General features: G+C 42.8%; 2 protein-coding genes across 3 annotated transcripts in view; both read right to left on the bottom strand.

Annotated features, from left to right (window-relative positions):
- The window catches only part of TNFRSF19 (TNF receptor superfamily member 19), a 157,795-nt gene that overhangs the window by 6,393 nt on the left and 134,931 nt on the right, over positions 1–16,471 (bottom strand). The window lies entirely within an intron of this gene.
- LOC103304916 (calmodulin-1-like) lies at positions 1,737–2,374 on the bottom strand. Its single transcript, XM_008161685.3, has one exon. The coding sequence runs from the start codon at positions 2,267–2,269 to the stop codon at positions 1,820–1,822; it is 450 nt and encodes a 149-aa protein (XP_008159907.2). The 5' UTR covers positions 2,270–2,374; the 3' UTR covers positions 1,737–1,819.

Raw genomic sequence — 16,471 nt, 5'->3', positions numbered from 1 at the left:
GGGGGGACCCAGGCCTGCAGGGAAGGGCATTTAGGGGCAAACAGGCTGGCAGGGGAGCAGTTAGGCATCAATCAGGCTAGCAAGGGAGTGGTTAGAGGGTGATCAGGCTGGCAGGCAGAAGCGGTTAGGGGCAATCAGGAAGGCAGGCATGCGAGCAATTGGGAGCCAGCAGTCCTGGATTGTGAGAGGGATGTCCGACTGCCCGTTTAGGTTCAATCCCTAGAGGGGTCCCAGATTGGAGAGGGTGCAGGCTGGGCTGATGGACACACCCCCCCATGCACAAGTTTCATGCACCGGGCCTCTAGTGTTGAATAAAAGTGATAAGAGTGGATGTCCTTGTTTTGTTCCTTATCTTAGAGGAATAGCTCTCTTGTTTTCACCATTGAGTATGATATTGGCTGTGGGTTTGTCATGGGTGGCCTTTATTATGTTGAGGTACTTTCCTTCTATAACTATTGAGAGTTTTGATCATAAATGGATATTGTATCTTATGCTTTTTCTGCATCTATTGATAATATCATATTATTTTTATCCTTTGTTTTATTAATGTGGTATATTACATTGATTAATTTGTGTATGTTGAACCATCCTTGTAACCCTGGAATGAACCCCAGTTGAACGTGATCTATTTTTTAATGTATTGTTATATTTGATTTGCTAGTATTTAGTTTAGAATTTTTTTTGCATCTGTATTCATTAGAGATGAATTGGTCAGAAGTTTTCTTTTTTGTGTATTATCCTTGCCAAGTTTTGGTATCAGGGTTATGTTGGTCTCATAAAATGTGTTAGGAAGTATTGCCTCTTCTTCAATTTTTTGGAAGAGTTTGAGAAAGATAGATATCAAAACTCCTTTTGATGCTTGGTAGAATTTACTGGTGAATTTTAATTTTTTGATTGTTGTTTTTTTTTTAAGTTAATGGTCTTTTTATTGGGGAAAAAAAACACACAAAAAGACTAGCATTTACAACTTGGAATGGACATAAGTTGTAATTTCTTGAACATCAATGCTGATGGTTGTGCTGAAGTCCACAGCCACAGCCTACCTCTGCTGGCTCCAAGTCATGGTTCAGGAGGTTTTAAAAACAGAGAGTCCAAAGATGCTCCCTTGGTAAAAGTTTCTTTTAAAAGTTTGTGTGAATGGTGATAGCCTGACACCCATTTTGCTCTAGTATAATGCATACACCGAGAAGCCAACATTGGTGGGCATGCCACCAGGATGCCTCACCATCACCACGGGTTGGGGCACATGGAAGTACAAGAGGGACCATCATCCTGCTAGTGGGGCTACGTCTAGACAGTTTATCCTTCACCCATTTTTCTACACAACTTCCTGAGGTAAACCAATTTTAAATGCGTTTGCTTTCAGCAAACCAACTATGACAATTTCTACTAACAAACTGAACTAGCACCCATTTAAATACGCTTTGAATTTGTTTTTTTGTTTTTCCTTTTTAATACAAATGCCTGACTGTGCTCAATTGTCAAGCTGCATGCATGAAAAACTGGCCAGCCCAAACAGTGTATTAATCATTAGCAAATGGAACTGCAAGGAGTCCACTAAATGCTTCCTTATCGTTAAGGTAGTACGAGGATTTATACTGTAAAACGGATGTGTAGCTTGATCTTTAGGGGACAGGACCACCAACCAATACATGCAGATTTTTTGTGTGTGTGGACAGAAGGTACTTTTGACATTCAGTTTTGCTATATAGAAACAGAATGAGTAAATGATTTTTTCTTTTTTTTTTTTTTTTGCAAGAGGTAAGTAAAAGATTCAATTTGATTCTTCTAGAGGAGGGGAAAAGTTGAAAGTAGGTCTTCATTTTGCAGTCATCATCTGTACGAATTCTTCATAGTTGACTTGTCCATCTCCATCAATATCTGCTTCTCTGTTCATTTCATCTACTTCTTCATCTGTTAGTTTTTCTCCTAAGTTTGTCATGACATGACGGAGCTCTGCCGCACTGATGTACCCATTGCCATCCTTGTCAAAGACTCGGAATGCCTCGCGGATTTCTTCTTCACTGTCTGTATCTTTCATTTTTCTAGCCATCATAGTCAAAAATTCTGGGAAGTCAATGGTGCCATTGCCATCAGCATCCACTTCATTGATCATATCCTGCAATTCGGCTTCTGTTGGGTTCTGACCCAGTGACCTCATGACAGTGCCAAGTTCCTTTGTTGTGATGGTCCCATCGCCATCTTTGTCAAATAGGGAGAAAGCTTCCTTGAATTCAGCAATCTGTTCTTCAGTCAGTTGATCAGCCATGGTGCAAACGGAGGGAGGAAGCGCAGAAGGACCGAGGGAGGTGGCACCAGCGCGGGGCTGAGACGGCGGGAGCCTCCGCTGCTGCTGCTGCCGCCGCTGCTAAGGCGCTGCCGCCGCCGACCTGATTGCTGTTTCCATTTCCCCACTGTTCACTGGTCTTTTTAGATTTTCCAGTTCTTCATGTTTCAGTCTAGGAAGGTTATATATTTCTAGGAACTTATCCATTTCTTCTAGGTTATTGAATTTGGTGGCACGTAGCCTTTCATAATATTCTAGTATGACCTTCTGTATATCTGTGATGTCTGTGGTGCCTTCTCTTTCATTATGATTTTGTTTACATAAGTTTTTTATATTTTTTCCTTAGTGAATCTGCTAGGGGGTTGTCAATTTTATTAATCTTTTCAAATAACCAGCTCTTTGTTTTATTAATTTTTTGTATAGTCTTTTTCTCTGTCATTCAATTCTAATTTAATTTATATTCATTTGGTCTTATATTAATATAGCCATCCCAATTTTCTTTAAATCAGTATTTGCCTGAATATTTTTCCTATAATCATTTTTCCATTAATCATTGTTTTGTTTTAGGTTTGTCTCTTGCAAACAACTATGGGTTTGGGGTTTTATTTAATTTGGATAGTCTTTGCATTTGAATGTTGTTGAGTTTAGACAGTTTAAGCTAATTGTGGTTATTGAGATATTAATAATGTTATTTTATACTTCCTATTTACCGTCCTTTTTCTTTTGTTTCTCTCTTTCCTGACTTCTTTTGGGTTTTTCCATTTTCCTTATTCCAATATTTTCTTTCTAGTGGTTTGGAAGTTACATAATCTATTTCTTTTCTTTTAGTCAGTGGCACTTAAATTTTTAAAATCAGACTTGATTTAACAAAGTCTAGTGTTAATATCTTTAACCTTCTTCTGAATAACATAAAGACCTTAGAAATTTTAACTCTCATCTCCTTCATCATTCAGACTCTTACTGTTGAGAATTTTAGTTCCACTTTTCTTTGTTTATTTAAACAGTTTTATTGAGGTAAAATTGACAAAAAGAATAATGACATATTTGATGTATTTTAACATGTGTACACACCTCAACAATATTAAGAGACTAAATCTCCACTTTGCTTTCAAACCTTCTATCAGCCATAATTATCATTGTTATTTTATATAGCAAATTCATATTGATTTGCCCAAATATTAATTTTTATTTATTTATTTGCTCACAATTGTTTCTTTCACCTTATTCTTTCCACCCAGGTTATTTTTTTTTTTCTTGAATAAAATTCTTTGTTTCTTCCCTAACCGGTTTGGCTCAGTGGATAGAGCGTCGGCCTGTGGACTGAAGGGTCCCAGGTTCGATTCCGGTCAAGGGCATGTACCTTGGTTATGGGCACATCCCCAGTAGGGGGTGTGCAGGAGGCAGCTGATCAATGTTCCTCTCATAGATGTTTCTAACTCTCTATCCCTCTCCCTTCCTCTCTGTAAAAAAATCAATTAAAAAAAAATTCTTTGTTTCCTCAGTGAGACTCCATGAGTGGTGAAATCTGTTTTTGTTGTTGTTTTTTGTCTCAAAATGACTTAATTTTACCCGGACACATATTTTAGATGAAATTTTACCTGGATACAGAATTCTAGGTGGACAGTTTCCTTCAGCATTTTGAAAATATTGTTCCAAAGCCATCAGACCTTGACTGTTCTTGAAAGCTCTTGGTCAGGGCAGCTGTCGTTCCTTCCTAAGCAATTGTTTTCCCTCTCTGGTTGCTTTAAAGAAGCTCTCTGTCACTTGTGGTCTGCAATCTCAGACTAACAGTGTGATTCATGGATATTTGCTTCTATTGAAAAATGAAAGGATGTGTGGGGTCCTGCGCAAATACTTTTTGTGGGGTCCTTGTCTATTTAAATCAATAGACTCAACAAAGTCAGCGTGTCAGCATCATTTTGGCAGCTCAATCATATATGATCCCAAGAAAAAAAATTCTTCTTTTTCCATTGAGTGACCCACTCAGCAGGCCACTTCTTGAGGCCAAGTCCCAGCCACAGGGCCCCAGGAAAACCCAAGGGGGAAGACGTGAAGATCTTTGGAGCATCTGTCCCTATAAGTCAGGTAGAGTCAGAGAATGTCTTGAAGGAAAGAAATAGGGCTGTGGTGATCCATACTGCTCTTGTTCCAGGCTCTGGGCACCCTGCTAAACATTGTCGCCTTTCTTTTCAGTCCTCATCTTTAAAAGGAGATGCAGAAAATTTCAAGGAAGCCACTCTAAAGCACCAGGGCTCCTTGGTGCAGGGCCCAGAGCAGGGCACCTTCTCACCTGGGTCTAATGTGGTACTGTAGATACCACTGGAAAATGGTCTCTGAATATTTTCTTTCCCTTGTTTTCCATATTATTTCTTTCTGGAATTCCTATTAGATATATATTAGACTTTCTTGTTTTACTTTTATATTCTATCATACATCTCTTCCAATACTCAGACCCAGTTTTCCAATTCATTCATTTTTTTTTAATTGTCTCTCTTGCTTTTCAACTCTTCTTTTAGTTTTAAATTTCAATTATTATATTTTTTATTTTAGATGTTCTATTGGTTTATTTTCCAAATCTGCTTTTTTCTCTCATAATTTTTATTTCTTCTTTTATTTCTTTAATATCATATAACAAGATTTATTCCACACCATGGCTCTGTGACAGCAAGTTCTTGGAGATGCAACTAATCTTGCCTCTGTCATGTCACTGGCTCTTACTCATGGTGGCCAGATTCCTCTTGAGATGCTATGGTGGTAGACAAAGCAGAAGGATTTGCTTTCTTTCTTAGATGGTCCTGTCTGGCTCCTGTTCCCTTTGGTTCTTTCTTCAGAGGTTTCTCTGTCCCTTCAAATTGATTTCCATGGCCTATTAGCATAAGCAGAGCATGGATTTAGGTAAGGCAAGTGCTGCCTGCATTTCTGGCTTTTGGGGCAATCCTGGTAACTACTTTTCCCAAGCCAGTCTTCACTCCCTGAGGGAGTGTAGAGATCTTTCCAACAGTGACTGGTAGAATCCAAGATCCCCACAGAACATGTGGATCATGGCAAACACCCTATTTTTACTGACTGTTGTCACCTCTGCTGCCTCTTCGCATGATTCTAGTTGCTTCCTCTACACCTGCTGGTCTGGTGTCTGTAGTACACCCAAAGGTAATGGCCTCTCATTGCTGTGGTCTCCTTCCTTCCTTCCCGGATGCAAGGTGTTGGGAGAGTACCCTGGGAGGCCTCACCCACTTCTTCCCACAGCCTGTGGGACTGCATTCAGCACCTGGTAGGCCTTTCTTCCTCATGATTTTCCAGTGTTGGAAAACCATCACAGACCAGGGGATGAAACATATGCTCTCTACCGTCCACTCCATTCCACTTCAACACATACCTCCTGGGAAGAATGAAGCCAGACTCACAAACCACAGCCTGGCCACACACTCTCCCTCACCTCCATATTACTGTGGGCAGCTTCTGAAGGAAGTTCCCAAACCTCACAGCTCCAAATGAACAGGTAGATTTGACTCTTTCTATTTTGCTTGCAGTCTCTTTCCACATTTCATTATATCTTTCACTTACCTGCTCTGTGACAGAGCTATACATGTTTTATCTCTGCTTCTTACTATATTCTCTCTAGAGAACTATAAATCATCACCATTCTGCAAAGAAGTAGATGAAAATATCTGAGATGAAATTCTGGCACTCACTACAATGTGGATGAACCCTGAGGACATTATGCTGAGTGAAATAAATCTGTCACAAAAATATAAATACTGTATGCTTTCACTTATATGAGGTCCCTAGAGCAGTCAATTTCTTACAGACAGAAAGAATGGTGGGTACCAGGGACTGGAGGGAGAGAGAATGGACATTAGTCTTTAGTGGGTAAAGAGCTTCATTTGGAAGGAGAAAACTTTATGTGGATGGATGATGGTGATGGGTGCACAACAACGTGAATGTACTCAACACAACTGAACTGTACACTTAAATGGCAAATTGTATGATGTGTATGTTTTGCCACAATTAAAAAAAAACACTCAGATAAGTAAATGACTTGCTCAGGTCCATGGGTCAGGTAAGGAGCAGAGCCTGTCCTTGACCCTGCTCTGCCTGACTCCCAGCCACTCTGGCTTCCCAGGTGGCCATTAGTCCACCACGCTGCTTCATGGCTGTTCCTTGACTGTCTATCTGACAGCATCACTCACCTTTCACTCACCTGTGAATCTCAGAGCACAGCACAGACCCTGGAATACTAGTCAGACAAATGAAGCAATGACTACACGAGTTGACTATAAACATAATAGAAAAGCTATATGTTTTCTCCATTAGGGTTAAGTGAACTTAGCCAGAAAAATGTGGAGTATCTGGTGGAAGCAGGTGGGGAGCTGGGTGGGACACAGGACTGCACTAGGGGCCCTGTTAGGCTAAAGGACTTGCCCTGCAACAGAACATAGAATTGGATCCCACTACAAGGTTCTTTGTCTTCACAGGAACCTGGGAACCTGAGTTGTTCCCTTTTAAAGTTGGCCTACAGTAGCTCAGATTGGGACTTAAGGAATTCCAGAGGCCAAATGCACTTCAGATGCTGGGAAGCCTGAATCTGGTCCCAGGGCACTGAGTAAATGGTCCCAGGATGAAGGGGTTTTTACTGGGATGAACGCTCTGGGAGCTGGGTGGCTCTTCTGTTCCTTCCTGCTCCCAGGTGGTCAGGCAACCCCTGTCTGAGGGGGAGCCACACTGCAGGGACTCTCCTGCTCCTGGGGCTTCCCTGAGTGGGGATTGAGCAGGTGATGATGGAAGTGACTGTCCCTCACCTGACCCCAGCTACATAGTGAGCTCCCGCTGGCCAAGGTGGTCTGAGCTCTCTGCACTGGAATCCTGATACTGAGCAGCACTGGCCAAGGCTTCCTTCCCCAAACCCATGCATCCTGGGAAAGTGTAGCTAGTGTGTGCTTCACAGACCATCCCGTGTGGGTGAGCAAGCATGGCACCAGCTGGGAGGAAAATGGGCCTCAGTCTTCTCCTCTGAAACCTAAGAGGATTGGGTTAATAGTCCCCAAACTTCAGCTTCATTAGAATCACTGAAGGAGCCTTTGTCTGGTGCAGCTTCTGGGTCCCACCAGGAAAGCCTCACATGGTTGGGGCTGGGCCCCAGGGAGTTCTTCATGTTCATTTCATCAAGTCATTGTCTCCCTTCTTGGACATTTAGACTATAGCCATTTAGGACCTGGAAAAATATCCTAGTATATAAAAATCTAAGGCCCATAACGATCAACCAAAGGCTCGACCGAACACCAGAAGTCAGTCCTGCAGTCAGTGCAGGGTTGCCGTGGTGACCCAGCACTGACTGCCGAGGGGGCTGTGGATCAGGCCCAGAGAGAGGCCCAGAGAGAGAGGCAGGGTCTGATCCTCAGCCTCCATGGCAGCTGTTGATCAGCGTTGCCTGTCTCTTTCTCTCTCTCTTTTTTTTTTTTAGTATTGATTTTTTTACAGAGAAGAAGGGAGAGGGAGAGAGAGTTGAAACATCAATGAGAGAGACACATCCATCAGCTGCCTCTGCACGCCCCCACCTGGGGACGTGCCTGCAACCAAGGTACGTGCCCTGACCGGAATCGAACCCGGGACCCTTCAGTCCGCAAGCCGACCCTCTATCCACTGAGCCACACCGGCCAGGACAGTCTCTTTCTCTCTGGGCTTCACCAGCAGCCATGCCTCTCTTTCTCTCCAGGACTCTGTGGGGCTGCTGATCAGCCCCGCCTCTCTGATCAGGCCCAGAGATAGGCCCGGAGACACTGACTGGCATAGAAACCAACCAATCAGAACCAAATCTGGGTGAACTGTGAGGAGCCAATGGCTGCCTAGGAGGTGGAGCTTTTGACGCTGATTGGCATAGAAACCGACCAATCAGAACAAAATTGACCAGCAGGAGAGGGCAGTTGGGGGTGATCAGGCAGGCAGAGGCAGTTAGGGGTGATCAGGCTGGCAGGGGAGAGCAGTGGGGGGCAAGATCAGGCTGGCAGGGGAGGGCCGTTGAGGGCGAGATCAGGACAGCAGGGGAGGGTGGTTGGGGGCAACCAGGCTGGCAGGGGAGGGTAATTTGAGGGTGATATAAAGCCAGCAGGGGAGAGCAGTTGGGGGCAAGATCAGGCCAGCAAGGGAGGGCAGTTGGGGGGCGAGAACAGGTCGGCAGGGGAGAGCAGTTGGGAGGCAAGAGCAGGCTGGCAGGAGAGGGCAGTTAGAGGCAATCAGGCAGGGAGGCAGAGAGGTTAGGGGCAATCAGGCAGGCAGGCAGAGGCAGTTAGGGGTGATCAGACAGATATGCAGTTAGGAGCCAACCGTCCCAGATTGTGAGAGGGATGTCTGATTGGAGAGGGTGCAGGCTGGGCTGAGGGAACCCCCCTCCATGCACGAATTTTGTGCACCAGGCCACTAGTGTATAATAATGGGAAGTAGCTCAACATTAACTATGAGTTCTTGTACTCATAAATGAGAATTAAAGTTCTTATTTAATTCTCACAATTATACTATGAGGGAAAGAGGAACCTGGTGTTCAAAGAGACTAATTAACATTGACAGGGTCACACCACTGTCAAGTATTGGGGGTAGGATTCATGTCAGTCTATCTGACTTCAGAGCCCAAGCTTTTAACTACAACATGTGGCCTCTGTATAAATCCATCCCCTCTCCTGAGGAAAAATCCCCATGAGTCTGATAAGTCCCTACATCATCGTCAAATAGAAAAGAGACGTGTTTTCTAGTCTGATGTTGAACTGATGTAAATGAAGTCAGAATAAATATGTCTGGCCCTGGTCTGTGTTGCTCAGTGGTTAGAGCATTGACCCATGTACCCTGGGTTTGAGACCCAGTCAAGGCCACCTACCTGAGTTGCAGGTTCTATTCCTGGCCCAGTCAGGTCATGTGTAGGAGAAAACCAATTGATGTGTCTCTCTCACATTAATCTCTCTCTTTCTTTTTCTCTCTCTCTCCCTCCCAACCTCCCTGTCACTCTATCTAAAAGTAATGAAAAAATATCCTCGGGTGAGGATAACAACAACAAAACAATGTCCAGAGTCAGGGGGAGGCCCCAGTAAGCCAATAACTCAATTAACCACACAGATGCCTGACCTCATTTAATCATTTGTTAAGCATGTACTATATGCCACATACTCCAGTTTTGAAATTTAATGATGAATAAGGCAGAGCAGTTCCTTCCTTATTTCTAACTTAATTATTATATTAGGAGGTAGATGAACAGACAAATAATGTTATGTACACATTAATAAACACTGAGTATTGGGAGGGAAGTAATGAGACCATATGTATTTTATATACTTTTAATTTATTTTTTAAATTCTTTATTGTTTAAAGTTTTACATATGTCTCCTTCCCCACCTCCCCAATTGACCTCTCCCTGGCCACTCCCACCCAACATCACATGCCCTCACCGCCCTAGTGTCTGTGTCCATTGGTTAGTCTTATATGCAATGCATATAAGTCCTTTGGTTGATCTCTTATCCCTTCCCTCCACCCCTCCTTCCTCTGAGGTTTGTCGGTCTGTTCAATGCTTCTCTGAATCTGAGTCTATTTTTGTTAATCAGTTTATGTTCATTATATTCCACAAATGAGTGAGATGATGTGATATTTATCTTTCTCTGACTGGCTTATTTCGCTTAGCATAATGTATTCTCCAGCTCCATCCATGCTGTTGCAATAGTAAGAATTCCTTCTTTTTTACAGCAGGGTAGCATTCCATTGTGTAGATGTACCACAGTTTTTTTTAATCCACTCATCTACTGACGGGCACCTAGGCTGTTTCCAAATCTTAGCTATCATAAATTGTGCTGCTATGAACATAGGGGTGCATATATCCTTTCTGATTGGTGTTTCTAGTTTCTTGGGATATATTCCTAGAAGTGGGATCACTGGGTCAAATGGGAGTTCCATTTTTAGTTTTTTGAGGAAACTGCATACTGTTCTCCACAGTGGTTGCACCAGTCTGCGTTCCCACCAGCAGTGCACGAGGGTTCCTTTTTCTCCGCATCCTCACCAGCACTTGTCGTTTGTTGATTTGTTGATAATAGCCATTCTGACAGGTGTGAGATGGTACTTCATTGTCTTTTTTATTTGTATCTCTCAGATGATTAGTGACTTTGAGCATGTTTTTCATATGTCTCTTGGCCTTCTGTATGTCCACTTTCAAAAAACAGCCTAAGTACCCATCAGCAGAGGAGTGGATTAAAAAACCATGGTACATCTACACAGTGGAATACTACGCTGCTGTAAAAAAGAAGGAATTCTTACCATTTGCAACAGCATGGATGGACCTGGAGAGCTTTATGGCAAGTGAAATAAGCCAGTCAGAGAAAGATAAATATCACATGATTTCACTCATTTGTGGAATATAATGAACAACATAAACTGGTGAACAAAAATAGAGCCAGAGAAAAATATATTTTAGAATATAAAAGAAATAATCCTGTTATTTGCAGATTTTCAATATTTCCTACAACTTTTGTGATATTATACTATGTTAGTACAGTTTTGGTAATATTATTATATTTAAAATATTTTTTTCTTTTTGTTTCTTTTCTTTTCTCTCTTTCTTTTTTTTTTTTTTGTGTTTAAATTTGAAAAATAGGCTTTATTTTGACCAGTGGTATTGTTTGACATCCTATATGGTATAACTGATTACAGCCGAGTTCATGAGTACAAATAAAATAGTTTCCCTCATTCTCTCTTCTGAGTTCCGCTCAGAGAAGTCAGGAGATGGGAGCATGATTCTGACACAGGAGCCCTGCCCCAGGCCGCTCAGCTCCGAACACCTGCAGAGACCTGGACGGGAAGGTATGCAGAGCAGCACGTTGGAGGAAATCACACTAGCACGTACAACCCAACATGCTGACAAAATTCACCCTGCCGTGGGCCGTGAGGATTTGAACTGCACGCCAAGGAGACGAAGCCTTTGCATTCATTGTCCTTAGAGGGGGGACAATCCCGGGTGTGGCATGACCACCATGAGCTGCCTCATTCCTCGCTCCGGCTGACAGGGCCCTACGCTGTCCTCCTGGAGTGCAGTACTGCCCTGTGACAGAAATGGAAACACCTGGCGCCAGTGAGAGTCTGTCACATGACCACCCTGCAAGTGGCCTTACACTTCTCTCATTTCACAAAAGGTTTAAATACTTGGGCCCTAATGTAGCACAGATGCCTGAAATTCAGAAAATTATGAAAACGACTCTTCTCCACCCCTGAGGATATTTCATCTTTATAAAGTTAAAAATACAAAAATATTACAATAATTTGCCCTTTCTCCCCATCAAAGGAATCACATTCTCAAAGGATTCCTGCAAAATACAAAATTCATTTCTCTCTAAACTGAGACCAAGAAGCCAATGTTACGCTGCCAAGAAGACCCCAAAGAAGGTGGAAAAGACACCTCATTACTTTTTTAGAAAAATAACTATAAAATATTTTTCTTAATATATTAATGTTTATTGCATGTGATATATTTAAAATCATTTTTCTTGAAATATTAATGTTTATTGCATATAACATTATTATATTTAAAATAATTTTTTGATAAAAATCAAATCAAGATCAAGCATGGTGATCCAAAATAAATAAATAAATAAATAAATAATAAAAGAAATCATCACACACAAAAAAAGTTCCTATTTAGGTCCTTTGCCCATTTTTTGAATGGATTGTTTATCTTCCTTTTGTTAAGTTGTATGAGTTCCCTGTAAATTTTGCAGATTAGATCCTTATCAGATATAACTTTGGCAAATATGTTCTCCCATGCACTGGGCTTTCTTGTTGTTTTGTTGATGGTTTCTTTTGCTGTGCAGAAGCTTTTTATTTTGACGTGGTCCCATTTGTTTATTTTCTCCTTGGTTTCCACTGCCCTAGGAGCTGTATTGGTAAAGATACTGCTACGGCATACGCCTGATATTTTGCTGCCTATGGATTCTTCTATGGATTTTTATGGTTTCCTGTCTTATGTTTAAGTCCTTTAGCCATTTTGAGTTTATTTTTATGTATGGTGTAAGTTGGTGGTCTAGTTTCTTTTTCTTTTCTTTTTTTTTGCATATATCTTTCCAATTTTCCCAACACCATTTATTGAAGAGACTGTCTTGACTGCGGTGTATGGGAGCATATGTATTTTAAGTAAGGTTGGTCAGAGAAAGGTTCTTGGAGGGATACTCCTGAGCTGAAGTGTACAGATGAGACTGAATCTGCTATTATGGTCCAAGGGAAGGACAAGTGCAAATGCCCCGGCACCAAAAAGAAGAGGGCCAGCAGGAGAGCAGCATGAAATGACTGAGAAGTGGGCAGGGATGGAGTCAGGAGGAACCTTGAAGGCCAAAAAGGTTTATCATTTATTCTAGGAATCATGGGCTCCAAGGCATTTGAGAGTCACTCATTCATTCAGTAAATGGTAACAAAGACATTTACTTCCATCATATACAATAAATGCATATTTATATGAAATACATATTTTATTTATTTAATATTTGTAATTAATAAATAGAATCAAACAAATAAATATTTACATACTATAATGAATATTGGGTTAAAAAGATACCCATTATCTATCAAGCACTCTTCTAGGCTAAAAATATAAAAATGGAGAGATAAAATTCCACTTCCTTTTTTTAAATATATTTTATTGATTTTTTACAGAGAGGAAGGGAGAGGGATAGAGAGTTAGAAACATCGATGAGAGAGAAACATTGATCAGCTACCTCCTGCACACCCCCTACTGGGGATGTGCACACAACCAAGGTACATGCCCTTGACTGAAATCGAACCTGGGACCCTTCAATCCGCAGGCTGATGCTCTATCCATTGAGCCAAACCAGTTAGGGCCACTTCTTCCTTTTTTTTTTTTTTACTTTTTATTTATTTTTTTTTTATCGCTGACACTATTATAGATGTCCTCACTTCTTCCCCCACCCCCCGCCTTTGTCTCCCCTCCCCTCTGGCCATCACCCCACTGTTCTCTGTGTCTATGGGTTATGCATATATGTTCTTTGGCTAATCCCTTCAGCTTCTTTCATACAGTCCTCCCATTCCACTCCCCTCTGACTGCTATCAGTTTGTCCCACATATCTATGCCTCTGTTTCTATTTTGTTCATTAGATTCCACATACAAATGAGATCATATGGTATTTCTCTTTCTCTGACTAGTTTATTTAACTTAGCACAATAGTCTCCAGGTCCATCCAGGCTGTTGCAAAAGGTAAGAGTTCCTTCTTTTTATGGCTGCATAGTATTCCATTGTATAAATGTGCCACAACTTTTTTTCTCCTTTTATTTTTTTAGTATATATCTTTTCCCATCACCATTTAACCCCCTATCCTTCTCTAACTTCACCCCCACTCCTACCCACCATGGGTTGTCCATGTTCATAGATTCTTCCTATTTTAAAAAAAAATACTTTGTTTAATCCTCTCCACCACCACCCCCAGCCATCACCAGAGTTGTTTGCCTGCTCTTTATCTCTGATTCTGTCTCTATTTTGCTTGTTAGTTCAGTTTGTTCATTAGATTCCACATATGAGTGAAATCATATGGTACTTGTCTTTCTCTAACTGGCTTATTTTATTTAGCATAATGCTATCCAGGTCCATCCATGCTGCTGCAATGGGTGAGGTTTCCTTTCTTTTTACGGCTCAGTAGTATTCCATTGTGTAAATGTGTCATAGCTATTTTATCCACTCATCTACTGATGAATACTTGGGCTGCTTCCAAGTTTTGCTATCTTATCTAATAAAACAGTAATATGCAAATTGACCGCACCTTCGCTACACCCATAAGCCACGCCCACCAGCCACGGCCACTAGCCACGCCCACCAGCCCATCAGAAGCAAATATACACGTTAAACCAGCAAAGATGGCGGGGGAGAGGGAAGCACCCATGCCAGTGAGATCCAAGACATGATGGTGGACCGGGGCAGTCAGTTAACCCTGCAGCCGGCTGCCCAGGTCCGCCATCACCGATAGCAGACCGGGGCAGGCGGCGTGGGTTAAGGCCCGCAGCCGGCTGCCCAGGTCCGCCATCACCGATCGCAGACCGGGGCCCAGAGCCGGCTGCCCAGGTCCGCCATCACCCATCGCAGACCGGGGCCCAGAGCCGGCTGCCCAGGTCCGCCATCACCGATCGCGGACCGGGGCAGGCGGCGTGGGTTAAGGCCCACAGCCGGCTGCCCAGGTCCGCCATCACCGATCGCAGACCCGGGCAGGCGGCGTGGGTTAAGGCCCGCAGCCGGCTGCCCAGGTCCGCCATCGCCGATCGCGGACCGGGGCAGGCGGCGTGGGTTAAGGCCCACAGCCGGCTGCCCAGGTCCGCCATCACCGATCCGGACCCGGGCAGGCGGCGTGGGTTAAGGCCCGCAGCCGGCTGCCCAGGTCCGCCATCACCGATCGCGGACCCGGGCAGGCGGCGTGGGTTAAGGCCCGCAGCCGGCTGCCCAGGTCCGCCATCACCGATCGCAGACCGGGGCCCAGAGCCGGCTGCCCAGGTCTGCCATCACCGATCGCAGACCGGGGCCCAGAGCCGGCTGCCCAGGTCCGCCATCACCGATCGCAGACCGGGGCCCAGAGCCGGCTGCCCAGATCCGCCATCACCGATCGCGGACCGGGGCAGGCGGCGTGGGTTAAGGCCCGCAGCCGGCTGCCCAGGTCCGCCATCACCGATCGCGGACCGTGGCAGTCGGCGAGGGTTAAGGCCCGCAGCAGCCATCGCCAGTGGCAGCTGACTCAAAGCCCCTATCAGGGATCATGGATCAGGGCAGGCAGCGTGGGTTAATGCCTGCAGCAGGCTGCCCAGGTCCCCGATCACGGATCCAGGTGGCGTGGGTTAGCACCCACAGCCATCTGACCAGGTCCCCGATAGGGACTTGGAGTCTAGCATAATGAAAAGAATAGTCAGCAAAAGCAGGAGACAAGGTTTCATAAGTTCTCCCCCAGGTCACCACTGTTCTCTTATACATTTTAATTATCCCAGACTTTGCATGATGGGATTTGATTTGAATTATGCCTGATAGAGATTACATGGCATGAATTGTAGGCTCATTCTTTCTTTTTGTGGTTGCCTGACTGAGAAAGGCCTTGGAATGAGAGAAGGCACTTTTATTCTCCTTTTTCATTCTTTAGAGGCTGAGGAATTACAGTTATATGAAGAACTTAGTGAGAGAATGAAAGTCTCATGCTGTATTTTTTTGTAAGTTTTATCATGTGGACTATCAAAAACTTGGTGGGATCCTTTTCAAGAGGTGTTACAAAAATTATGTTGGAATTAACATTCAAGAGTAAAAGGAGAGAAGTGAGTGGTGGGTAAATGAAAGAACTTTGTCCTAGAAACCAAATAGAAGCCACATAAACCTTCAGATTCTTACTCATTGTGCTTTGGAGGTATTAAAGGATAATTTTTAAAAAAGTTAAAATCATGACTTATAATCTGTATAGATAAAAGGCTAAGTGACCGACATTTGTCCATCTGTCCGACCAACTGGTACATATGACGCACTGGAAATATAAAAATAAACTTTGACTCGCACATGTGCCATACATATAAAGCTCTCGCTGGCGCTAATTTGAATGTTGCATTTGGTGGGAAAGTTCTTTTCAGAGGGGATTTTTGTGTTGCCATGCTATACGATTGGCCATAGTACAAATAAGTTTAAAGTACTGTAGTGTTTGGGGATGTTTCAGACAGTTGTCTCTTAAAACAAATATGAGATCAGAGGATTCTGCTTATAGTGAATGGTTAGTAAAACTTGGAGATGGCAAACTTGATAGCAGTTTTCATTTAGGAATGGATATTATTGAAATTCCCCATGAAATGATTTTTAATGGATCTATTATTTAAGCCATCTTTGGAAATAGTATATCTATAGATAATATTAAAAATATATCTAAACATGCAATTCTTTGTTCAAAAAATGAGCACGTTCAAAAATTAAATGAAGAAATTTTGGATATACTTGATGGAGATTTTCACGCCTATTTGAGTGATGATTCCATTGACTCAACAGATGATGCTGAAAAGGAAAATTTTCCTATTGAATTTCTTAATGGTATTACTCCTTCTGGAATGCCGTGTCATAAATTAAAATTGAAAGTGGGTGCAATCATCATGCTATTGAGAAATCTTAATAGTAAATGGGGTCTTTGTAATGGTACCAGATTTATTATC

The sequence above is a fragment of the Eptesicus fuscus genome, chromosome 8, assembly GCF_027574615.1.
Source record: "Eptesicus fuscus isolate TK198812 chromosome 8, DD_ASM_mEF_20220401, whole genome shotgun sequence".
NCBI classification, from domain to species: Eukaryota; Metazoa; Chordata; class Mammalia; order Chiroptera; family Vespertilionidae; genus Eptesicus; species Eptesicus fuscus.
This window is presented reverse-complemented; position numbering and strand designations above follow the sequence as displayed.

Excerpts from the sequence above, each read along its gene's own strand:
- LOC103304916 (XM_008161685.3), bottom strand. The coding sequence starts at position 2,269 with ATGGCTGATCAACTGACTGAAGAACAGATTGCTGAATTCAAGGAAGCT.